The sequence below is a fragment of the Protopterus annectens genome, chromosome 4.part0 (genome assembly GCF_019279795.1).
Source record: "Protopterus annectens isolate FY-2018-M chromosome 4.part0, PAN1.0, whole genome shotgun sequence".
Lineage (NCBI taxonomy): Eukaryota > Metazoa > Chordata > Ceratodontiformes > Protopteridae > Protopterus > Protopterus annectens.
The window spans coordinates 1773860793-1773886959 of NC_056733.1; the positions used below are offsets into that span (position 1 = coordinate 1773860793).

Below are 26167 nucleotides of genomic sequence, written 5' to 3' on the forward strand. Positions count from 1 at the left end.
GGTATTGAGACAAGTTCTTTAGGATTGGGTGCCAGTATTGGAGGGGCCAGTCTGGAGCAATTAATATCTTTGGCTTCTCTTGCCTGACTTTTAGGAGGACCTTGGGTAGACGAGGCAGAGGAGGGAAGGCGTAAACTGACAGGTTTTTCCAACTGAAAGATAGGGCGTCCACTTTCCATGCTTGTCTGTGATAAGTCCTTGTGCAGAATCTTTTCAACTGATAATTTTGTGGAGAGGCAAATAGATCTATTTCTGGGCTCCCCCATTTCTCTGTTATCACGCTGAATACTTGTGGATTTAGTTTCCACTCGTGAGGATCCATAAGGTCTCTGCTTAAATCGAGTGTTCTGTTTTCCTGGCAGGAATTGAGCTTGAAAATTTATTTGGTAGGTCAAAGCTGTGTCCCACAGTGCCATGGCTAATCTGCAAAGGGGGTATGAGTGTGTGCCCCCTTGCTTGTTTATATAGCACATGATTGTGGTGTTGTCCGTCTTTATCAGTAGTTGTCCTGGATGAATTAAGTCCTTGAATGCTGTTATGGAATTTTGAACAGCTAGCATCTCTTTCTGGTTGATATGTAGATGTATTTGATTTGGTGTCCATAAGCCCTGAATGCATCTGCCTGCCATGTGGGCCCCCCCAGGCATAATCTGTTAAGGATTGGCTGGCAGGGGGTAGAGTGAAGGGCCGTCCCATGTTTTGGTGGCAGGCCCTTGCCCACCATAGGAAAGTACAGTTGTGTACACTTACCATAAATGTAGATGTTAGAGTGTATTCACTGTTGCAGTCATTACATTTGGGTAAATCCTGCTGGCAGGTTGCCCTCAGCCGGCCTGAAATCCTAAGTCTTGTGTCCTGCATCGACTGCTGTCGCCCCTTCCCTGACATCAGGAGTATAAAAAAAGCAGCCAACACCATTTTCTTCAGTTTGTCTTGCCCCAGATGTCAGGTGCCCCCAAAAAGATACCACACAGGTAGTATAAATCAGAGAAGGAAAGATCAGATCCAAAAGAAAAAAGGGGGAAGGCAGGTGGGTAACCTGGACTGCAATAGTGAATACACTCGAACATCTACATTTATGTTAAGTGTACACAACTGTATTATGTTCTTCGTGTTTCACTGTTGCAGTCATTACATTTGGGTAGAGTCCCAAAGCTATGGCTGGGAGGCTGGAACTAGACAGCAGTAGGAGCTGCTATGAGGCCCTGCAAAACTGCAGTGGCAAAGCCTGCCCTGGATTTACAGTAGAGTGGCAGATGATAATGCTTTGTAAAGGTGTGCACTGAACTCCAAGTAGCCGCCTCTAAAATGTCTGTGGTTGGTACGCCCTGAGAAAGGCTGCTGAGGTGGCTGCAGCTCTGGTGGAATGAGGCCTAATGCCCTTAGGCGCTGGTTTGCCATGGTGTAAGTAGCAGAAACTAATGCAATGGCCTGACCACTTGGAAATAGTCTGCTTTGAGATGGGCTTTCCTTGTGATCCTGCAGCATATGCCACTAGTAATTGCTTTGTCTTCCTGAAAGTTTTGGTTCTGTCCAAGTAGAATCTAAGTTGTCTGTGTACGTCCAAAGAATGCAGAATTCTCTCCCTCTTGTTCTGTTGATTTGGGTAAAAGGTTGGCAGATGGATGGCTAGGTTAAGAGCCACATTGGACACGACTTTAGGCAAAAATGTTGGGTTTGTCCTCAGGGAGACCCTCTCTGGATGAAAAATGAGGAAACGTTCCACAGCCATGAGTGCCTGTAGCACTGAAACTCGTCTTGCAGAAGTAATTGCTAAGAGCAGAGCTGTTTTCCAAGATAGAAACTTCATATCAGCAATAGCAGCTGGCCCAAAAGGAGGCACGGTGAGCTTTTCCAAGACATAGTTGAGGTCCCATGCAGGTGCTGGTAGTCTCCCTTCAGGGCCTTAAATTTTTGGCTCCTCTGAGGTACTGCTTTAATAAAGGGTGAGAAAAAAGTGGTGGTTCTGTATTGTAATGAGCCGAAATGGCAGAGGCATGAATTTCAACTGATGAAAAAGATAGGCCTTTGTCCAGCATCTCAGTTAAGTATTGCAAACTCTGAGGAATATTTGGTACCGCTGTATCAGTTCCTTGTGCCTGGTTCCAGGCACAGAATATATTCCATTTTCCAGCATAAGACTTTCTAGTACTAGGCCTTCTGGTTTCCAGAATGACATCCATCACAGCTTTACTGAGAGGTGTTTTTTGTATGACTACATTATCCGCCATGCTGCCAAGTTTAATGTCCTGAGTTGGCTGTGCATGATCTGACTGTTTTGTTGGGACAGTAGTCGAGGTAAGGTCCAAGCTGGGTATAGAGATAAGTTTTAGTATTGGATACCAGTACTGGCGTGGCCAGTCTGGGTCAATCAGTATCATCTTTGGCTTCTCCTGTCTGACCTTTAGGAGCACCTTGGGGTGGAAAGGCATATACTGATAGATTTTTCCCGCTGAAAGATAGGGCATCCCACTTTCCATGCTTGTCTGTGATAAGTCCTTGTGCAGAATCTTTTTAGTTGGTAATTGAGAGGGGAGGCAAACAGATCTATGTCCGGGCATCCCCATTTCCTTGTTATGCTGAAGACTTGTGGATCCAGCTTCCACTTGTGAGGATCCATGAGGTTTCTGCTTAGTTCGTCTGCCTGAGTATTTTCCTTTCCTGGCAGGAATTGTGCCTGCAGATGTACTTGGTAAGTCAAAGCTGTGCCCCACAAGGTCATGGCTAGTCTGCAAAGGGGTTAAGAATGTGTACCCCCCCCTGCTTGTTTATATACCACATGACCGTGGTGTTGTCTGTCCTTATCAGTAGTTGTCCGGGATGAAGTAGGTCCTTGAAGGCTGTCAGGGCATTTTGAACAGCTAACATCTCTTTTTGATTGATATGTAGATGCATTTGGTTTGAGGACCATGGGCCCGGAATGCATCTTCCTGCCATGTGGGCTCCCCAGGTATAGTCTGATGCATCCGTTGTTAGTGTCTGCCTGGCAGGAGGTAATGTAAATGTCTGTCTCTTGTTCTCGTGACAAGCTTCTGACCACCATCGAAACTCCTGTTGCAGGCAAGGAATGAGAGTAATGACTATTTCCAGGCTGTGGCAATGTTGAGTCCAAACACTTTTCAGGTACCACTGAAGTTTCTTGATATGCAGTCTTGCATATGGAATTAGTAGGATGCAGGATGTCATGAAGCCCAAAGCCTGCAGAATTATTCTTGCAGATAACTGGGTCTTTGTTGCCAACATTTTGAAATAGGTAGTCAGTTGCCTGTTTGCCTGGCGTGAGATAAGCCATCTGGGCAGTTGTATTCAAGCCTGCACCCAGGAATATTAGCTCTTGCGAGGGTACTAGTTTTGATTTCTTTTTGTTGACTGTGTACCCTAGACATGTTAGAAGACTTTTCACAAACGCCAGATGTTGAAGAACAATGTTCTTGTTCTCTGCTTGAATGAGACAGTCGTCAAGTAAGGATATATTTGTATTCCGCTTTGTCTGCAGAATGCAATTACTGGTGCCAGGCACTTTGCAAAGACCCTGGGTGCAGTAGATAAGCCAAAGGGCAGTGCAGAGAATTGGTAATGCAATGAACCAGCCTTGAATCTTGGGTATCTTCTGCATGATTGTCTGATTGGAACATGCAGGTATGCCTCTTTTAGGTCTAAAGTCACAAGCCAAGCATTCTTGCTCAGCATGGGCAGAAGCTGCTGCAAAGTCAACATTTTGAATTTTGGAATATCCAGGAAAGTGTTCAGAATAGATAGGTCCAATATCGGCCTCCAGGCCTTGTCCTTTCTGGGTACCAAGAACAAGCGAGTAAAAATCCTTGTCCCTGCTCTTGCTTTGGTACTTGTTGAATGGCCCCCATGTCCATGAGGGATGAGACTTGTTTTTGTGCCTCTGCCCATTGATTTTTTGGCAGATCTGGCCAGCCGTTTGCCTTTGGCAGACTATGGAAATGAACTTGTAGCCTTGTGACACTGTTTAGAACCCACTTGTCCTGGGTTATGATATGCCAATTTTGAACAAAAAGTGCTAATTTTCCCCCTAAAGGTGCTGCCAGAAGTTAAGTGCTTGGTGCAGGCAGGGGGAAGGCATTGGGACTGTTTTCTGTATGATTGTGATCTATCTTCTCCAGCTTTGAAGGTAAAAGCACCCCATTGCTTGGGCCTATAAGAACCTTGCGCCTGGGATCTGCCCCCAGAGCATCGGGATCTGCCCATTTGAGGTCTGTCTGACACAGGAAAGGAACAATTTTTTTTGTAGGCAAGTTTCTACTAAACCTAGGTGGCTGTACTTGTAAAAAATCTTTGACAGTTTGCATAGATTTAGCTTTGTCTTCCATTTTCTTTAACACCTCTTCTGCCTTAATACCAAACAAAGCATCATGCTGTAAAGCTGCATCTAGTAATTTAACTTTAACATGATCAGGCAGATTTTGTTCCTTTAACCAAGCATGCCTCCTAATTACAGAACCCATAACTGCAACCCTGCAGGAGGCCTCCAAAGAATCAAAACCACATTGCAAAAATCATACAGACGCTTAATAGCACAAAACCGACAACCAGTAACGTTATGATTGGGGCCTAGGCAAAGAATACAGTAAGAATGAAAATCCTTATGAGGTATTTGTTTTCCACAAGAAATACAATTATTAACTTTTACTGACATTGGTCTGAGGCAAGAAAAAGTTTCCCCAATGGGGTACTTAGCTTTATTGAAGACTTTGAATCTGAAACTCAAACATCAGGAGTCGGCCGACCGGCACTTGCGAACTGCTTCTGCTTCGGGCACCGCACGGCAAGAAAGACTGAAGAAAATGGTGTCAGCTGCTTCTTTTATACTCCTGACAACCTGACGTCAGGGAAGACGCAACAGCAGCCGATGCAGGACCCAAGACTTTGGAATTCAGGCTGGCTGAGGGCAACCTGCCAGCAGGATTACCAAAATGTAATGACTGCAACAGTGAAACATGAAGAACATCTCCTGTTGCAGGCAGGGGATGAGAGGAATCATTGTTTCCAGACTGTGTGAATGTTGACTCCATAAACTTTTTAGGTACCATTGCAGTTTCCTCATATGCAGTCTTGCATATGGAATTAGTAGGATGCAGGATGCCATGAAGCCCAGAGCCTGCAAAATTTGTCTTGCAGAAGACTGGGTTTTTGTTGCCATCAGTTTGAAGTAGTCAGTTGCCTTTGTCTGGCGTGAGTTAAGCCATCTGGGCAGTTGTACGCAAGCTTGCACCCAGGAATGTTATCTTTTGAGAGGGTACCAGTTTTGTTTTCTTTTTGTTTACTGTGTATCCTAGGCATGCTAGAAGCCTTTTCACAAGCGCCAGGTGTCATAGAAGAGTGTCTTTGTTCTCTGCTTGAATGAGACAGTCGTCAAAGTAAGAATACATTTGAATACTTCTTTGTCTGCAAAATGCAATTACTGGTGCCAGGCACTTTGTAAAGACCCTGGGCGCAATAGATAAGCCAAAGGGCAGTGCAGAGAATTGGTAATGCATTAAGCCAGCCTTGAATCTGAGGTATCTTCTGCACGACTCTCTTATTGGGACATGCACGTATGCCTCTTAAGTCTAAAGTCACTAGCCAAGCATTCTTGCCCAGCATGGGCAGAAGCTGTTGCAAGGTGAGCATTTTGAATTTTGGAATGTCCAGGTAAGTGTTCAAAATCGATAAATCCAGTATTGGCCGCCAGGCCTTGTCCTTTCTGGGTACCAAGAACAGTCGAGTAAAAACCTTGTCCTTTTTCCTATTCTGGTACTGTCTGAATAGCCCCCATATCTGAGAGAGACGTAACCTGTTTCTGTGCCTCTGCCCATTGTTTTTTTTGGCAGGTCTGGCCAACCATTTGTCATCGGCATAGTGTGGAAATGGAATCTGTATCCCTGTGATACGATGTTCAGTACCCACCTGTCCTGGGTTATTAATTGCCAATTTTGTGCAAAAAGTGCTAATTTTTTCCTCTAAGGGTGCTGCCATCAGATAAGTGCTTGGTGTAAGGCAGAGGGAAGTCATTGGGATTGCTTTCTGTAGGTTTGTGCTTTATCTCCCCCAGATTTGGAGGTGGATGCGCCCCATTGCTTTGACCTGTATGAGTCTTGAGCCTGAGCCTGATACCTGGAAACCGTTAGGGCGTCTGGATTTGCCCCTTAGAGCTCTGACACAGGAAAGGACCAATTTTTTTGTAGGCTAGTGTCTACTGAATCTAGGCTGCACTTGTAAGAAATCTAACAGTTTGCATAGACTTAGCTTGGTCTTCCATTTTCTTTAATACCTCTTCTGCCTTAGTACCAGAGAATCATGTTGTAAAGGTGCATCTAGCAATTTAGCTTCAACATGATCAGGCAAATTTTGTTCCGTTAACCAGGCATGCCTCCTAATCACAGATCCAGGAACTGCAGCCCTGCAGGAGGCCTCTAGAGAATCAAAACCACACTGCAAAGTATGCTTTCCAACTTGTTCGGCTGCATGCAATAATTCCTGTAATTCCTTATTTGCTGCACATTCTGAAATCATCATTTTCTGTTTCAGCAATCCCATAACATGTTGTTGGTACTTAAGCATATGAAATTGACAGTTTAAGGCCCTAATTGCAAAGGTTGCAGATGTATAAACCTTTTTTCCCCACCTGCCCAGCGCCCTTGAATCTGTCGGAGGGGGTAGGGTTTCTTGCTGTTGAGGCCTTACCTCCCTTTGGACCCTGTGAAATAGTTACAGGATCTGCAGCAGGGTTTCTAAATAAAAATGTATGAGAGTCAGGGACCCCGTAATACCTGTCAGGCTTACTGGGAGGCGGAGGTAAAGAGTCAGGGGTCAGGCTTGACTCCGAAAAAACATCATCCACAATGTGTAACACAGGGGGAATGGCTAAAGGCTTGTGCTGAGGGAGGAGGAAATCCCTGAGCCTCTTTTTTGATTCTGAGAAGTCTCGACTCTCGCAGTGAAAATGCTCCCTCAAGGTATGCAAGGCTTCTCCAAATTAATAATCCTCAGGTGGAGATGCAGATGGAATAGACTCCTAAGCATCAGAATCCTCATAGGGAGGTAAAGATAATTACAGATCATAAGAGGAATCAGAAGAAATAGAAACCGGATCTGAAGATTCATAGTCAGTGTCTTGCCTATGCCTCTTACCTGGAGGGGGATGGATGTCCCTGATCAAGGTAATAAGGTCTTCAGCCATTTTGATCATCTGTTTTTTTTAGGCATAGAGGCCTGTGCACGTGGCTCAGGCGTCGTTTTTTAGTTTTTGAAGGTGTCTTTGCCTTTGGCTTTGCAGCTTTTGCCAGTTTGATGTAAAAATGTTGAGGTCAGAATACACCCTCAGAAGCCAGTGCCTGCTCAGCGGCTCCAGACCCATCAGAGGGAGATACATCCGTCGGTCCAATACCTTGAGTATCTTGCGGCATGCCGGACTCCACATGGGTGTCGTTAGAGGCTTGAGACTCGAAGGTAGCGGGTATCAGGGGCTGAGAATGCGCCTCACTAAGTACCGGCGACTGACTTAGAAGCTTCGTCAGTTTTGGATCTTGACTGCCTTTCTCTGTCCTTTTCTTTGCGTTTTTATGTACTCCGGTAGTTGGATTGCTATCTGTTGACATCTCTGGGTAGTTAAAATCTGTTTCCAAAATACCTAGATGCAAAAATATACCGACGCTTAGTAGTGCGTTGGTTAATCTAGCACAAAACCTACAGCCAGGCACGTTGTGATCAGGGCCTAGGCAAGGAATACAGTACAAGTGGAAATCCTTATGAGGTACTTGCTTCCCACAAGTAATACAATTATTAACTTTTTCTGACATCAGTAATAAGCAAAAAAAAGTTTCCCCAACAGGATATTTAGCTTTATTGAAGACTTTGGTTCTGAAACTCAAACGCAAATATTTCAGTAGTCAGCCGACCGGCACTTGCGAAATGCTTCTGCTTCGAGCACCGCGTGGCAAGAAAGACTAAAGAAAATGGTGTCGGCTGCATGTTTTATACCCCTGACGACCTGACGTCATGGAAGAGGAGACAACAACCGACGCAGGACTGAAGACTTTGGAATTCAGGCCGAATGAGGGCAACCTGCCAGCAGATAACAAAAATGTAATGACAGAAACAGTGAAACACTAAGAACTTCTACCTACTATCTCTGCTGCTTCCTTAGTCTTCAACACCAGGCAGCAAAACTGAATCACTATCACTTTTAACACTTTGTTCTCTTCCCTTAGCTAGTATGATGACAACTATATGGATATTTGAGATGACACCTGGATAAAATGAACACAGGACTTTTACCAACAGGAGCAAGGATGAAGCTCCAAACTGTTAAAGTGTCAAAAATTAAAGTCATCCTCTGGGGAAGCATTTAAATAGCATGTACATTACATTAAAGCACATGTTGGTGCACTGCACGGACACCTGCAAAGGAATTTCCCTCAAAATGCTGAATTCTGACTAATGAATAAATCCCATACTAAAGGCATAGATAACAAAGCTTTTCTATGTTACTTCAAAAGGTTTTAGTTTGAGCTGGATTCTCTCCACATCTGAGTTTTAAAAAGCTGAAGTAAACTCCAGTAACACCTACCTTTCATCTCATTTCTGCTGTTCATAGGATGTCGATGCTGTTCATTCTGCCGATTATTTCTAGGTGTTGTTTTCTCTCTCAAGCTTTCAGGTTTTACTTCTATTGGGAGAGGAACCCACCTATGCTTGTTGCCTGGCAAAAGAAAAAAACGTCAGGTTCATTTCTCAGTTTCTGTATACATGGTATTAAATGTTGTGCACAACTTACAAAATAAAGTGGCAAAGCTGATAATTTATGCATAAATTGTTTTTGGACAATCCAGTTCACTAATTCTGTCACAGCATAGGTGAATGACATAACTGCAGGTTGAAGATGATTTCTCCTAGTGATGCTTGTGATCCAGATAGCTTCATATTCAAAAAACGTCACTCAAATAATATTACATCACTGAATACAGCTGTTAAAGTACAGTTTTGTACCTACCATAAATGTAGATGTTTGAGTGTTCACACTGCTGCAGTCATCACACTTGGGTTATCCTGCCGTCTGGTGGTCCCGCACTCGGCCAGAGTTCAAAAGTCTTGGTCCGGCGTCGGTTGCTGTCGCTTCTTCCCTGACGTCAGTGCGCCAGGGGTATATAATATGCATCTGACGCCATTTTCTTCAGTTTTTCTTGCCCCAGATGCCAGGTGCCCCGAGTAGGTAGGCAATACATATTGCTAATCAAAAATAAACATATAAAATAAAAACAATACCTTCAGTTACCAGCAAATGCACCCCAAAGGTTGTATAGGATAGAAAGGTATAGATAAGTCCAGCTAGTTCAGAGGGGATGGAGGGAGGGTAACCTGGACTGCAGCAGTGTGAACACTCGAACATCTACATTTATGGTAGGTACAAAACTGTACTATGTTCATTGTGTTACACTGCTGCAGTCATCACACTTGGGTTGAATCCCAAAGCTAAGTTTGGGTGGCTGGTCTATAAAGAGTTAGGATTGGCTGAGGCCCTGCAGAACTGCAGTGGCAAATCCTGCTCTGGATTTAGAGTAAAGCGGCAGGTGATAATGATTGGTGAAGGTGTGCAGTGAACTCCAAGTTGCAGCCTCCAAAATTTCCTTGGTAGGTACTCCTCTGAGAAAGGCTGTTGAAGTGGCTGTTGCCCTGGTAGAATGAGGCCTAATGTTATTAGGGACTGACTTTCCATGCTGTGTGTAGCAGTACCGAATACAGTGTCCTATCCATTTGGATATAGTCTGCTTTGAGATAGCCTTGCCTTGTGATCCTGCAGCATATGCTGCAAACAGTTGTTCAGATTTCCTGGAAGCTTTTGTTTTGTCCAAGTAGAGGCGTAGCTGTCTGTGTATGTCCAAAGAATGCAGAAGTTTCTCCCCTTTATTTTGGGGGTTTGGATAAAAAGTTGGCAAATGGATGGTTTGGTTAAAAGCCACACTAGATACCACCTTTGGCATGAAGGTAGGGTTTGTCCTTAAAGATACCCTGTCCTGATGAAAAATTATAAAAGGTTCCACTGCCATTAATGCGCGTAGCTCAGACTCTTCGTGCTGAAGTTACTGCCAGGAGCAGAGCTGTTTTCCATGATAAAAATTTTAGATTGGCTGCATTGGTTGACTCAAAAGGTGGTAGGGTCAGTTTTTCCAAAACGAAATTGAGGTCCCAAGTTGGTGCTCTCTGGGGCGGTCTTTTTTTAGCCCCTCTGAGGTACTGCTTTAGCAAGGGATGAGAGAATAAAGGAGGATCTGTGTTGTAATGTGCAGAAATGGCAGAGGTGTGGATCTTAATTGATGAAAAGGATAGGCCTCTGTCCAGCATCTCAGTTAAGTACTGTAAAATCTGAGGAATGTTTGGAACAAGAGGGTCAAGGCTGTGAGGCTGGTTCCAGGCGCAGAATCTCTTCCATTTTTCTGAGTAAGCTTTCCTGGTGCTAGGCCTCCTGGCCTCCAAAATGACATCCATAACAGCTTTAGAGAGAGGTGTTGCCTGTTTGACTAAAGTATCTGCCAGCAGCCAGGTTTAGGGTTTTGAGCTGACCGTGCAGGATCTGATTGTTTTGTTGAGTCAGGTGGTGTGGAATTTGGGGCAAAATCCATGGTGGGCCCTGAGCCAAGTTCCTTAAGATTGGGTACCAGTGCTGGCGTGGCCAGTCTGGAGCAATCATGATCATCTGTGTTTTTTCTTGTCTGTTAGGAGTACCTTTGAAAGGAGGAGCAGTGGTGGGAAGGCATAGACTTTTAGGTTTTTCCAGCTGAACAGAAGAGCATCCACTTTCCATGCTTGTTTGTGATAAGTCCTTGTGCAGAATTTTTGTAGTTGGCAATTCAGTGGGGAGGCAAAAAGATCTATGTCTGGGCATCCCCATTTTTGTGTTATCATGCTGAAGATTTGTGGATTCAATTTCCATTCGTGAGGGTCCATGATATTTCTGCTTAGGTCGTCTGCCAGAGTATTTTTCCATCCTGGCAGGAATTATGCTTGCAGGTGAACTTGGTACGTTAGAGCTGTGTTCCACGAGGTCATGGCTTGCCTGCATAGGGGATAAGAGTGAGTGCCCCCTTGCTTGTTTATGTACCACATTACTGTGGTGTTGTCTGTCTTTAGTAATAGTTGTCCTGGATGTAGAAGATCCTTGAAAGCTGTTAGGGCATTTTGAACAGCCAACATCTCTTTTTGATTGATGTGAAGATGCATCTGGTCTGTGGTCACTTGCCCTGAATGCATTTTCCTGCCATGTGTGCTCCCCAGGCGTAATGCGAAGCATCTGTTAGAGTTTGCCTGGCTGTGGGTTGGGTAAAAGGCTGACCCTTGTTTAGGTGACATGCCTGTGCCCACCATCGAAACTCCTGTTGTAGGCAGGGAATCATTGGAATTACTGCTTCTAAACTGTGAGAGTGTTGAGTCCAAACACTTTTTAGGTACCATTGTAATTTCCTCATATGCAGTCTGGCATATGGTATTAGTAGTATGCAGGATGCCATGAATCCCAGGGCCTGCAGAATTTTTCTTGCAGGGAGATGGGACTTTTTTGCCAGAAATTGAAAATATTGAGTTAGTTGAAGTTGTTTGTCTGCCGTGAGGTAAGCCATCTGGGCCGTTGTATTCAAGCTGGCACCCAGGAATGTAATCTGTTGTGAGGGCACTAGTTTTGACTTATTTTCGTTTACTGTGTACCCTAGAGAAATTAGCAACTTTTTCTCAAACGCCAGATGCTGTAGAAGAATGTCCTTTGTCTCGACTTGAATGAGGCAGTCGTCCAGGTATGGATATATTTGAATTCCTTTTTGCCTGCAAAATGCAATTACTGGTGCCAGGCACTTTGTGAAGACCCTGGGCACAGTAGATAAGCTAAAGGGCAGTGCAGAGAATTGGTAGTGCATTGTACTAGCTTTGAATCTGAGGTATCTTCTGCAATTTTGTCCGATAGGGACATGCAGGTATGCCTCTGAGGTCCAGAGTAACAAGCCAAGCCTTCTTGCCCAGCATGGGTAGAAGCTACTGTAATGTCAACATTTTGAATTTCGGAATATCCAGGTAAGTATTCAGAATTGAAAGGTCCAGTATGGGCCTCCAGGCTTTGTCCTTTCTGGGGACCAGGAAGAGTCTTGAGTAAAATCCTTGTCCCTGTTGTGGTACTTTTTGTATAGCTCTCATGTCCATGAGGGCTGAAAATTGTTTTTGTGCCTCTGCCCATTGATTTTGTGGCAGGTCTGGCATTCCTTTTAGCTTTGGTAAAGTATGAAAGTGGAATCTGTAACCTTGACACAATATTCAGGACCCATTTGTCTTGGGTGACTGTTTGCCAGTTTTGAGAAAAAGTGTTAGTTTTCCCCCTAAGGGGGCTTCCAAAACGGACGTGCTTGGCATACACAAAGGAAAGTCATTGTGACTGTTTCCTGTAAGGTTGAGACTTGTCCTCACCTCCTTTTAGGGGTTGAGGTGCCCCACTGTTGTTGTCTGTGAGCCTTGGGGTTGAGATCTGCCTCTAGGGTGTCTGTATCTGCCTCTCTGTGGCCTGACACTGGAAAGGACTAATTCTTTGTTGGTCAATTTCTGCTAAACCAAGGTGGCTGTACCTCTAAGAAATCCTTGACTGTTTGCATAGATTTAGCTTTATCCTCCACTTTCTCTAACACCTCTTCTGCCTTAACACCAAACAAGGTATCATGCTGTAAAGGAGCATCCATTAATTTTGCCTTAACATGATCAGGTAAACTGTTCTTTTAACCAAGCATGTCTTTGAACAACAGAACCTGTAACTGCGGCTCTACAAGAGGCCTCTAAAGTATCAAAACCACATTGCAGAGTATGTTTGCCCAGCTGTTCAACTGCATGCAATAAATCCTGCATTTCTTTACAATCAGGAGCTTCTGAGCTTGCAAGCATTTTCCATTTTAACTGAGCCATTAAATATTGTTTGGACTTAAAGCATGTGAAACTGGCAATTTAAAGCTCTTACTGCTAAAGTTGTAGACGTGTATACTTTCTTCCCCCATCTATCAAAAGCTCTGGAATCTCTGTCAGAGGGTACTGGATTTTTTGCAGTGGAAGCCTTAACCCCTTTTGGACCCTGGGAAATAGTTTCTGGATCAGCAGAAGGGTTTTTGTAAAGAAACTTGAGAGTCAGGGACTCTAATACCCATCTGGCTTGACTGGAGCAGGGGGCAAAGAGTCAGGAAATAAGCTGGATTCAGAGAACACATCATCCACAATATCTAGCACAAGCGGAATAGCCAGGGGCCTGTGCTGAGGCAATAAGAGGAAATCCCTGAGCCTTTTCTTGGATTCTGAGTAATCCTGACTTTGCCAATGAAAATGCTCCCTCATGGTATGTAAAGTTTCCCCAAAAGAATAATCCTCAGGAGGAGAGGCTGAAGGGACAGATTCCTCAGCATCAGTGTCCTCATAAGGGGGTAGAGAGTATCCCTGGTCTGAAGAGGAATCAGAGCAAATGAAAACCTGATCAGAGGAGTCAGTCTGTATCCTGCCTAGGCCTTCTCTCAGAAGGGGGATGGGAACCCCTGATTAGAGTAATGAGGTCTTTGGCCATTTTAAGCATCTGTTTCTTAGGCATGGAGGATTGTCCAGGAGAATGATGTACTTGTTTCTTTGTCTTTAATGGTGTCTTTGTCTTGGCTGTTGTTTTAATGGTAAGTTGTGAAGGTCTGAAAACACCCTCAGAAGCCGAGCAATGCTCAGCGGCTCCGGACCCATCTGAGGGATTAGTTTCCGTAGGTCCAATACCTTGAGTTTCCAGAGGCCTAGATGTCTCCACGTGGGAGTCGGAAGCGGCCTGTGGCTCTGAGGTAGCGGGTGTCAGGGGCTGCGAAAGCACTTCACTGAGAACCGGCGACTGGCCTAGAAGAGGTTTTGTCGGTTTTGGACCTCGGATGCCTGTCCTTATCCTTGTCTTTGCGTTTTTTTCAGTATTGAGGTAGTCGGCTGATCCGACGGCATAGTATAATTGAACCTTCGGCCAAAGTAGTGCAAAGCAAAATCAAAACGCCTTTTTATAGTGCGTTTGTAAAATCTAGCACAAAACCGACTAGTGACGTCGTGATCAGGGCCTAGGCATGGAATACAGTAAGAGTGTAAGTCCTTATGAGGTATTTGCTTCCCCCAAGAAATACAATTATTAACTTTTTCTGACATCGGTCTGAGGCAAGAAAAAAGGTTTCCCCAACGGGGTACTTCGCTTTACTGAAGACTTCGGATCTGAAATTCGACTTCGAAAATCTCAGGAGTCGGCCGACCAGCACTTACGAACTGCTTCTGCTTCGGGCACCGTGCGGAAAGAAAGACGGAAGAAAATGGCGTCGGATGCATATTGTATACCCCTGACGCACTGACGTCAGGGAAGAAGCGACAGCAACCAACGCTGGACCAAGACTTTGGAACTCTGGCTGACCACGGGGCCCACCAGATGGCAGGATAACCCAAGTGTGATGACTGCAGCACTGTAACATGATGAACATCTTCTGTTACCTACAGACTAACTGTTCTGTTACCAGCCAATCAGCTAAAAGCTTTACTATTCCAGCAGAAAACAAAGCACAGAGGAGAGTAAGAAGCAATTTCAGAAAGCAAAAATGGCAAGCAATTGGCTCTATGACATTCAGTGTAACATTAGGCCTCTTGATGCCTTTCTGGCTGCCCAGTTCTACCACCCCACATAACTATCCCTTACGACAAAGGGACAATGCTAGGCAAGTGCAGCTACCATCCTGGCTAATAAAGTAACACAATTTTACCTACCTGAAGCTTTGCCCTCGCTGTTAAGGAATATAAAGGTGCAGGGGGTTGCGATCCTCCCTAAGCATATACTAATTCTTTCTTGAATTCTTACAGAACCTTTTTGCATAGCCATTTCTAGGAGACCTGAACCTGTAGTTCTATGTCCCTCACCTACTCTGTGGAAGAAGCAGGCTGTTCACCATGTTAATCCTACCCTTTACTAACTATCCACCCTGTCCTAAGCCACTGATCAAACCCAGATCACAAGCAGTGCAGAGACAACAGCTATATATGCCCCAACAGAAAAATGTTTTGTACTATATATGTGAGAGACAAAATAAAAACATGGAAAAGAAAACTGCAAAGTCAGACTACAGGATAAAATAGAACTCCTTCCCTTACCTCTATCCACACAAGTACAATAAACAGTAAACAGCAAAAGACTGGAGAAATTAGAGGGAAATTAGAGAAAGGTCATGCAGCAGAGGTATGAAATATCAAAACAGAAGGCCACAATGTATAACAACCCAAAGTAGTAAACACTACACAACAGAATTGAAGTCGAATTAGAGAAACATGCTTCAGCATGAAAAGCCCAGACGCTGCCAGAAAAACAAGTGCATTTTGTCCAAAGACATTTTATTCAGTGGAGCATTACAACCCAATACAGTCAAGCTTCAAGAATGAGCCAAAACACATTTAGTGAAGAGACGATGGGCTGTCCATCTCCCTAATTAGCCATGTGCAATTTTGTTGTCAAGGTTGAATGAAGCATTTGTCATTGTGAACAAATAAAGCACAAAATCATATAGAAAAAAAAAAGGAAAATATAAACAGAAATGGCAAAGTTTCAATTAATAATTTAACTTAAGAGTACCTAAACCTAGTGGAATGAGGCCTAATCCCAGCTGGAATCTCCTTGCCATGATGGGAATAACAAATGCAAACTGCAGTACTCAGCTTAGAATGTATACATGCAAGTGCAGATATGTATTTAACGCTAGCAATCTGGCATCCAGGGATATTATTAGGACCCAAAGACATAGTATTTCTGGCTCAAAAGAGAGCAGTTATGACTTGGTCCCATGGGAATCCTGGGAAGGAGATGGTATTCAGGAATCTGCAGAATTTCTATGAAAGTAACTGATGTGAAATTATTGCCAAATGTATCGCCTGGTACACTGGCAATATCCTTTGGGTCAGAGTTAAGTACAGTCATTGTGGATTAGTTCAGAGCATTGTCAAGTGTTATTTCTTGGTTTCCTCACATACTTGAATTTATAATTATCCTTGGTTTCTGTTTACATTTTTAGTTCATCTCTGGCTCTAATACTCCAAACAGCAACTTTTATTATTTCAGCACTGATTTTCTGGGAAACACTGAAGTGGGCTAACTCCAATCAGACATTTATTATAAAGTCTTGTGCTCATCAGGTGGCATGGAGCATGATCTTTAGTAGTCTATGAAGTTTAAGCTTTGTTTGGAGTGACTGGCATTTAAGCTCTGCTTGATGGTTACAGGGAATCTGTTTGGAAACAAGGTCTCAAAGAAATACAGACTCCCCTGCAACTAAACACGAGTTTAAAAAATGGGACATGCAGAAGCCTGGTACAGAGGGAGTGTAAACTTTGCAATGAAACCACATCTCTGTTACTCCATAAATATAGATGCATTCAAGCTGCAGGAATGTCTCAAAATCAGCCAGCTTATTATTTAGACTAGTAGAATATCCCAGACACCATCAGGACTGGAATCCAGTGAAGTGCTTTAGCTATACCAGGATGCCCAGATAATGGAGACTTTGCCTAAAAAAAGGCACTATGGGGTACCAAAGGCTTTTTACATTACACAGAAACCATGAGATGAAAGCACCACACCATCTCTTGACAGCCAAGAAAGACTGGCAAGAATCTAATCCCCAAGTGACACATACTGGGTCTCTCCCTAAAACACCACTAGATATTCAGCAAAAACTGTTAGTCATTTTCTTTGCTTCAGGACATTTTGGGTGATGGAAGAACTGTATTCAGGATTAGATTCATACTTGTATTGGACACATGCTTAGCAAGCTTCATCTCGACTCTCTGTATGTCCCCCTGGGTTGAATGTCTCAAATCATTAACACTCACAAGGCCACTACCAAGCCATAATCATATTTGTTCACAGTGAGGGATTTTAGAGGTCTCAAAACATTGCAGAGCCTAGTACTGGAAAGATAAGTGTGTCACCATATTCTTATCCTGAGTGGTAACAGCAGGATCTGTGTAAAGGAATCACCAATTACTGTGCTCTTCCCACTTGTATGTGCAGACTTCAAGGAAGCAGATGCTTTACAGTGTCTAAGTGACTGCATATTATGCATACTGGATAACAGCTGTGGGGTTATGACAGGTTTAAGGTTGAGGCTTAGGTTTGTTTGCCCTGATTTCCAAAGTAGCAGTGTAACTGTTAGTACAAAGGACTAAACCCTTGAGCTAGGAATAAACTGCTTCCTGTGATCCAAGTACAGGATTTGATTTCTTCCACTTTCACTTGTCTGTGTAAGCAAACCACTTAGACAGAGCTTCCAGGCTGCCCGCGAAAACAGATAATTGTGACAAGGGGGCTTACCTGGAAAAACAAGTAAAATAAAAAGTACCACCCAGGTGGTAAACCAATGTGCTGATTGCATACGATCACAGGTATATAAAAACTAAACACTTCTACAGTGGTGAAGTAGAATACAGGCTGCTGATGACTTATAATGAGAAGTTATGTACCTACCATAACGTTCCATGTTAGTTGTCTTCTCTCGCCTTCTTTCTTGCTGGATGGGTTCGGAGCCGAACCTCGGCTCCGACTCGGCCTATACTAAAGCTCGAGAGCTAAATTTTACCGGCTCGAGGCAACCCTATATCCCATGATGCTAGGTGGTAACTACCCAGATCTCGTTTGGTAGCTAAGAAACAATAGCCAATTCAGTCTCCCCTCTGAGGTGTAGGAGGAGAAAGAAGAACTCCCCAAATATCACTACCTGAAGCTGTATCTACCCCAGGACCAACTCTCTGAGCTAGGAATAGTGCAAGATAAGGTCCCCTGGAAGAAGGGGAAAAACCTCTCGGTCTGTCCAGGCTAAGGGGGGGGTGGGGGGGGTGGGCGGGTCGCAAGAAAGAAGGTGAGAGAAGACAACTAACATGGAACGTTATGGTAGGTACATTACTTCTCAATGTTAAGTTGTCAATTTCGCCTTCATTCTTGCTGGGTGGGACAGCGTCCCTAGCACCTTCATCCTGGGTGGCTCATTGGAACAGACTCTTGAGAACGGTGGAACCAAAATTTGCCCTGTTTATGGAGGCCATGCCTAATTTATAATGTGTAACGAAAGTATGAGTAGAGGCCCATGTGGCAGCCGCACAGATAGTGTATATTGATAATCTAGCTTGAAAGGCAGTAGATGTAACCAATGCTCTGGTTGAATGGGCTCTTGGCCTAGAAGGCAATTCTTTACCTCTGAGTTGATAAATACAGGTAATCACAGAAGACAGCCACCTAGACAGGGTTACATTAGATACCGGAATACCTTTTTTACTTTCAGCATAAGATAAAAAGAGTTCATCAGATTTCCTGAATTGTTTAGTTCTGTCCAGATAGGAGCGGAGCTGACGATGAACGTCCAGACAATGTAGTTTCTGCTCCACCCTGTTTGAATACTTAGGAAAGAAAACTGGAAGATCAATAGATTGATTTAAATTTGTCTGAGAAGCCACCTTGGGTAAAAAAAGACGGATTAGTTCTTAGAGAAACCCTGTCTTTGTGGAACACTAAATAAGGAGGGCGAATGCAGAGGGCATGAAGTTCAGATACTTTGCTAGCAGACGTAATGGTGACTAGGAATGGTGTCTTCCATGAAAGTAACTTCAAGGAACAGGAGGCCGCAGGTTCAAAAGGAGGGAGAATCAAGGAAGCTAAAACTAAGTTTAAATCCCACTGTGGTGGGGGGTCTTTGATTGGAGGCCTGAGTAAAAAAGATACCTCTGAGGAATGTCTTGCCAAAGCTTATGGGACATGATGTTGGAGTCCGATAAGCCTATGTGAAAACTTGAGATGGCTGCTAGCTGAACTTTTACTGTGGAGGAAGAAGATCCTGAGTGAAAGATTTCGGCTAGGAAATCCAAGACAGCGTGTATTGGAGCAGTGAAGGGACCTATGTTCCTAGTCTTTGCCCAAAATGAAAAACGTTGCCATTTACTAGCATAGATCCTTCTGGTGGAAGACTTAAGGGAAGCTACGATAATATCCCGGACAGAATTTGAAATCATTGGAAGCCTGGCTAGGGACGGAAGTGGAGCAACCAAGCTGTGAGGTTGAGAGATTGGAGGTATTGGTGCAGCTGCCCTGATTGATGAGCCAAAAGATCTGGCATTGGATCCAGATGCCAAGGCTGCTCCAAAAGATAGCGATGCTTATCAGAAGGGGCTGTTATAAATTTAGAAGGCCTCCGTAGGGTGGGTTCCATCGAGTCAGGGGCCGTCCACGCCTTCCGTGCCACCACTTCCATAAGGGGATCGAAGGGCGGAGACACCCAGGAGGGGGAGGGTCGAGAACTAAAAGCCTCCAGATAAACCGACTCGTCCTCGGAAGGATTAAGGGAAGACCAGTTCCCCCTCCGTTTAAGGATTTCAAGGATGTCAGAGAAGGAGACCTCCTCAGAGGGGGACCTTGGGGATCCTTCCGACTCATCCAAGTTGGTATCAGATGTGACGGACTCAGGGGAGCTTCCTCTTACATGTCCTCTTATGCGGGGGTTCACCTAACGGATCAGGGGAACCTCGGAAGAGGAGGATATTCCCAATGGGGAAACCTGAGGCATTGGATCTCGATGGCCAGGGGCGAGAGAGTGGGAAGAGACATCAGCAGGCACTACAGTGGGAGGAGCTGATGGAGCTGACCGTAGAGCAGGCACTGGGGCCAGTACGCTCCTCATGAACCCGAAGGCGCCCGTCAGGCAGGCTAGAGAGCTCCCGCTCCGAAGAGCTAGGATCCCCAGTCGGCACCGACAGGGATGGCTCCGAAGCCGATGTCTGGGCGGAACTCACCAACGTCGACGCTCAGAGAGGGAGAATGGGGTCGGACAAGGGTCCGATGCCATTCGCCCCCTCGGAGCCGGTGAGAGAGTCCAAGCGCCCGGATCCCTCCAAGGATGGCACCATGGACGAGATCGGAGCAGACGACGGAGCCGAAGGGGAGGTATCGGTTCCGACGTCAAAACAGTCACGGCTCCGAGGAGCTCTGGCTCCGAACACTGGGGTAGAGTCAAAGGAGGAATAGTATGTTGTATGGACGTAGCCGCTGTCTGATGAGACGGGCTGTGAAGCATTTGGGCCAGTGCCTGAGACTTTAATAGTCTACTTACCACCCTCTCAAGGTCATGATCGGAAAGCCTGGAAGACAGAGAGGAATGGCTCCGATGGCTCTGCTCAGAGTAATGGTGACATCGGAGCCAAATGGATAGACTCCAGAGATGGAGATCTGGACCTCTTGTGTGTGGAGGGCATCAGGGTTGATGGAGCAGTAGACACGTCGGCTCCAACGAGAGCAGACTTTGAAGACAGAGTCTTAGAGGTATCGGCTCCAGCTGGAGCCGATGCAGGTAGCTGCGATACAGAAGTATCGGCTCCAGCCAGAGCCGATAATGTCGCAGAAGATGAGCCACCATCCGAAGGCTTAGAACTCGGAGCCGATGGTTTAGGTGGCTTCGAAGGCTTCCCCGGCACGGACTTAGCCGGGGCACCTTCGGGCTTTAATAAGCCCCTTAGTATCAATTTATTCCTGTGCTCCTGCAGGACTCTTGGGCTGAATGCATGGCACACTGAGAAAAGAGTACTGCAGGGGTCCCAGGCAATAAACACAAGTGTGACCGTCTGTCAGAGACATCTTCTGACAGCACAAGTCACACTTCTTGAAGCTTGAGACCTTTGTCTTCTTCGACATATTGTTGTCGAAAGGAAAAACAACAAAAATAGAAGAAAACACACACACACTCCAACAAATAGGGGTACAGGGATACTGAGGGAACACACACACACAGAGTTAAGGATCCCTGTGAGGGAATTAAGAATAAAACGGAAGGGCCTAAGGCCTAACCTAGGGCGGGGAGTATGACAGAGATAAAAAAATAGGGACTAAACTTTTAAATTAACCAAAAACTAGCCTATTAAAGATTAAATTAGTATTCTAGGGGAAAAACTAAGGAGAAGACCAAGATTTTAGTGAAAAAATAGTCACTAACCTGTGAGCCGGTAAAAAGCACCTCGCTAGCGTAAGTGGCAAACGAGATCTGGGTAGTTACCGCCTAGCATCATGGGATATAGGGTTGCCTCGAGCCGGTAAAATTAGCTCTCGAGCTTTAGTATAGGCCGAGTCGGAGCCAAGGTTCGGCTCCGAACCCATCCAGCAAGAATGAAGGCGAGACTGACAACTTAACATCTTAGTTTATCCAACTATCAGAAGAATGGCAAATCAGGTGGGCCAATGATAAATATAGCTTAAAAATGCATTTTAAGTAACTTATTAGCAGTTACTACCATACTTGCATTTCCCTTTTTGATGTACACTTCAGCAGTTCCTGATCCACAAAATACAGCTCAACAATACTAATTTTGTCAAACAGGTGAGGTTAACCTTCAGCTATCTCTGCATCAAACCCATCAAATTTACTGAAGCTAGCACATTTGACATCCTTTGGATGTGCACTGCTACCAGAAAACAATGGGAAGCTATTGCCCACTGCCACACTATTATGGCTTCACAGCTAAGTGGATATGATAGCGTTTCCCCTTGTTCGATGATATACCAGATCATTGCTTGTAGTCTGTATGAATGGAAATCACACTTCTGGGGAGGAGGTCTTGAAAGGTCTGAACACTAGTGGTACCATTCTCCACTCCAAGACACTGATGTGATGTTTGACCTTTAAAGGTGATCAAGCACCTTGAACAGACTTCCCCACAAAATGCCATCCCCAATTCATAATGGAATCAATGGTTATTGTGGTTCAGAGAACTGAGCAAATAGGTCTTCCCATCCATTAGTGACAGGGAGGTTATCCACCATTTGATAAAATCTCTGCAAAACTTGAGAGACACAAATTTTAGCACGGGGGGGAAGACTGAGACCACTGACTGACTCCAGCACAAGACTCTTAGTATTTCACCAGAGGATCTATTGTGATGGCAGATGCTATCAACCCTAACAGACAAAAAGTTAGCCTTGTCCGAGGAAGAGAATGCTGAATTATCTGAGTGGCCACTACTCGTAAGGACAGCACACTCTGGTATCTGGAAGTTTGACAGTTTGAACAGCTGTGTTGATGTGATCTCTATAAACTCTATTTGTTGCATGGGAGACAGTTGGCTTTTTCACTGATTTACTGTGATCCACAGTAGGTCACTGACGTGGAGTAGTAGTTCCTGTTGTACCAGTAGATCTCTGAAAGTAGCAGTAAGGAGCCAATCATCTAGGTACAGGATTACCTGGATCCCTTGCAGTTGAAGATGAGCTGCTACCACTGCCATAACGTTCATAACCACCTGAGGACTGTGGCAAGTTCAAAAATGGAGGAATCTCATAGACCGTGCCTGAATCTTTATGCAAGAGAAGAGTCCTGGCACTGCATAGAGCACATCCAATCATCCCTCCTCAACAGAGGTAATATGGACTATGTGACCATATGAAACTCTGTCTCACAAACTGAGATGGATTAGTTGACCTAAAAGAATAGTTGTGCAAAATCTTACCACAACCACAGATGTCCTTCTCTTTCATGTTGCAGTATTCTTACTGTGGGATTCTCCAACTCGGGCGACCCGAATGTCGGCTCCTATGCAAAAGCTTAAGCCTGGTTGCTATTGGTGCATGGGACGTCACACGCAGGGCCATAAACCAGGTGCCTTAAATGTAACGTCTGCACGTACAGACCTCAGAAAGTACAGTTTTGTACCTACCATAAATGTAGATGTCTGATAGGTATGCATCTGCAGTCATCACATATGGGTTGTCCTGCCTCAGGCAGCCCTTCGGTCGGCCGGATTCCAAAGTCTGGGTCTGGCCTCGGCTGATGTCGCACTTTCCCCGACGTCAGAGCGTCTGGGGTATGAAAGCATCAGCCAACGCCATCTTCCTCAGTTTTTCTTGCCCCAGATGCCAGATGCCCTCTAGGAAGGCTAAATTTGGAAAAATGCAATAAAATTCCAAACATTTGCAAAAATATATATACATGTATATACAAACAAATACACCATAATAGATTCCCCCAGCTAGCTAATAGAGGGGTAAGCACCCTAGGAATACCACAGAGGGGAAGGAGGGAGGGTAAACCTGACTGCAGATGCATACCTATCGGACATCTACATTTATGGTAGGTACAAAACTGTACTATGTCCTTCAAGGATGCATCTGCAGTCATCACATATGGGTAGAATACCATAGCCAATCTGGGGTGGAGGTACTAAGTAAAGGATGGTGTAGTTAAGATACCCTGCAGGACTGCCGTAGCAAAACCTGCTCTGGATCTGGAGTATAAAGGTAAATTGTAATGTTTGGCAAATGTATGCACGGAGCTCCATGTAGCAGCTTCTAAAATGTCTTTGGTAGCCACCCCTCTTAGGAAGGCTGTGGTGGTGGCTGTGGCTCTCGTGGAATGAGGTCTAATGTTAGCTGGCACAGTTTTTCCATGAAAGGAGTAACAAAAATGAATGCAATTTCCTATCCATTTTGAAATTGTCTGTTTGGAAATTGCTTTTCCTTGTACCCCAGCAGCATATGCTACAAACTGGTCAGTCTTTCTGTAACTTTTAGTTCTGTCCAAGTAGTAGCGCAGTTGTCTGCGTATGTCCAGGGTGTGCAGAAGTCTCTCCCCTTTATTTTGTGGTTGTGGGAAGAATGTAGGCAAGTAAATAGCTTGGTTCAACGATACCCTGGATACCATCTTTGGCATGAAAGTAGGATTGGTCCTCAAAGAAACTCTGTCCTGATGAAAGATAAGAAATGGCTGCACTGCCATTAAAGCTTGTAGCTCAGATACTCTTCTTGCTGAGATTATGGCCAGAAGGGAGGCAGTTTTCCAAGACAAAAACTGTAGATCTGCCGATGCTGCTGGTTCAAAGGGAGGAACTGTTAGTTTTTCCAACACGAAATTCAGGTCCCAAGTAGGTAGAGGTGGTTTCCTTGGTGGATTAATGTTTTTGATTCCTCTTAGAAACCGTCTTAGGAGAGGATGAGAGAAGACAGGTGGATTAACATTGTATTCTGCTGAGATCGCTGAGGCATGTATCTTAATGGAAGAGTAAGACAGGCCATTGTGGGACAATTCTGCCAAATATTCCAGTATATGTGCCATGTTCATCACAGTCACATCTAGGCCCTTTGCTGTGTTCCAGGTGTGAAATATTTTCCATTTTGCTGAATATGCCTTCCTTGTGGAAGGGCAGCGAGCTTCCATAATAATATCCTTCACTCTCTGGGATAGGTTATCCTGAGGAGGAGTCATGGTATTCTCCAGGCAGTTAGCTGCAAGGTTTTCAGGTTGGGGTGCAGAGTCCTGAAATTGTGCTGCATCAGTAGAAGTGGGCATAGGGGGAGAGGCCATGGTTTCGTCTGTGACATGCTCTTTAACAGTGGGTACCAGTGCTGTCTTGGCCAGTTTGGAGCTATCAGAATTACTCTGGGCTGCTCTGTCCTGATCTTCAGTAGGACCTTGGTCATTAATGGGAGAGGTGGGAAAGCATACACTGTTAGAGCTTTCCAGCTGAAAGAGAGAGCGTCCACTTTCCATGCTTGTGGGTGGTATGTCCTTGAGCAGAATTTCTTCAGTTGATTGAGGGGGGAAGCGAACAGATCTATTTCCGGCCTTCCCCATGATTGTGTGATGAGTAAGAAGAGGTCTGGGTGCAACATCCATTCGTGTGCATCCATGGTAGTTCTGCTTAAGCTGTCTGCCAGTGTATTGTCCTTCCCATGCACGAACTGGGACTGTAGCTGTATGCTGAGTTTCAAAGCAAGTTCCCATAGATTCATTGTCAGTCTGCAAAGAGGGTAGGAATGGGTGCCTCCTTGCTTGTTTATGTACCACATAACTGTGGTGTTGTCTGTCCTTATGAGCAGGTGGCCTTGCTGAAGGAAAGGTTTGAAGGCCTCGATTGCGTGTATCACTGCCAGCATTTCCTTTTGGTTTATGTGCATGCGCAGCTCTCTTTGTGACCATAGCCCTTGGATACATCTGCCCTCCATGTGTGCTCCCCAACCTTGGTCTGAAGCGTCCGTGGTGATGTTTTGGTTGGCTCTTGGCTTGCTGAAGGGCAACCCGCTGTTCGACTGGCAGGCTTGAGCCCACCACAGAAATTCCTTTTGAAGGCAAGGAATGAGTGGGATCAGAGTTTCTAAGATGTGACTGTGCTGTGTCCATAAACTTCTTAGGTACCATTGTAATTTTCTCATATGCAGTCTTGCTTGCGGAATCAGAAGAATGCAAGATGCCATGTAACCCAGGGCCTGCAGGATTTTCCTTGCAGTCAGCTGAGTTTATCTTGTCAGATTCTGGAAGTAAACTGGTAGTTTTTGTTTTTCTTCTGTGAGAAAGGCCATTTGGGTGGTCGTGTCTAGATCCGCACCCAGAAAAGTTATTCTTTGGGATGGAACCAGTCTTGATTTGTGGATGTTGACTGTATATCCCAAGGCCTGTAACAGGTGGATGGCATAGTCCAAGTCCTTTAACAAAGTTTGCTTGCTGTCCGCTTGTATTAGGCAGTCGTCCAGATATGGGTAAATTTGAATCCCCTGAAGTCTGCAGTGTGCAATTACTGATGCCAGGCATTTCGTGAATACCCTGGGTGCAGTAGATAAGCCAAAGCATAATGCTGAGAATTGATAATGCTCTGACCCTGCAAGAAATCTGAGGTGTCTTCTGCAGCTTTGTCGAATAGGGACATGCAGGTATGCCTCCTTGAGGTCTAGAGTCACCAGCCAAGACCCCTTGCCCAGCATGGGAAGGAGTTGCTGTAGAGTCAGCAGTTTGAATTTTGGCACAATGAGGTAAGTATTCAGTGCGGACAAGTCGAGAATAGGCCTCCATTGATTTTCTTTTCTTGGAACAAGGAATAATCTGGAGTAAAATCCCTGGCCTTGTTCTGAAAGAGGTACCTTTTCTATGGCTTTCATTTACAGTAAGTTGGTAATTTGCTTCAAAGCCTCTGCCCTCTGATTTGGTGGCAGGTCTGGCATGCCTTTTCTTTTTGGCAATGAGTGGAAATGGAACCTGTATCCTTTGTCTATTATTTGCAGTGTCCATGTGTCCCTTGTAATGCTGTGCCAATTTTTTGAGATCGGTCTGAGTCCGGAAAGGACCAATTCTTAGTAGGCCAATTT

At 44.8% G+C, this 26167-nt stretch overlaps 1 protein-coding gene across 1 annotated transcript in view; it reads right to left on the minus strand.

The window, feature by feature from the left end:
- LARP1 (La ribonucleoprotein 1, translational regulator) overlaps positions 1–26167 on the minus strand; it is a 3464554-nt gene that overhangs the window by 2689743 nt on the left and 748644 nt on the right. Inside the window, exon 5 of the mRNA XM_044069481.1 lies at positions 8579–8710. Within this exon, the coding sequence (XP_043925416.1) occupies positions 8579–8710 (132 nt within the window). The remainder of the gene's footprint in view (positions 1–8578; positions 8711–26167) is intronic.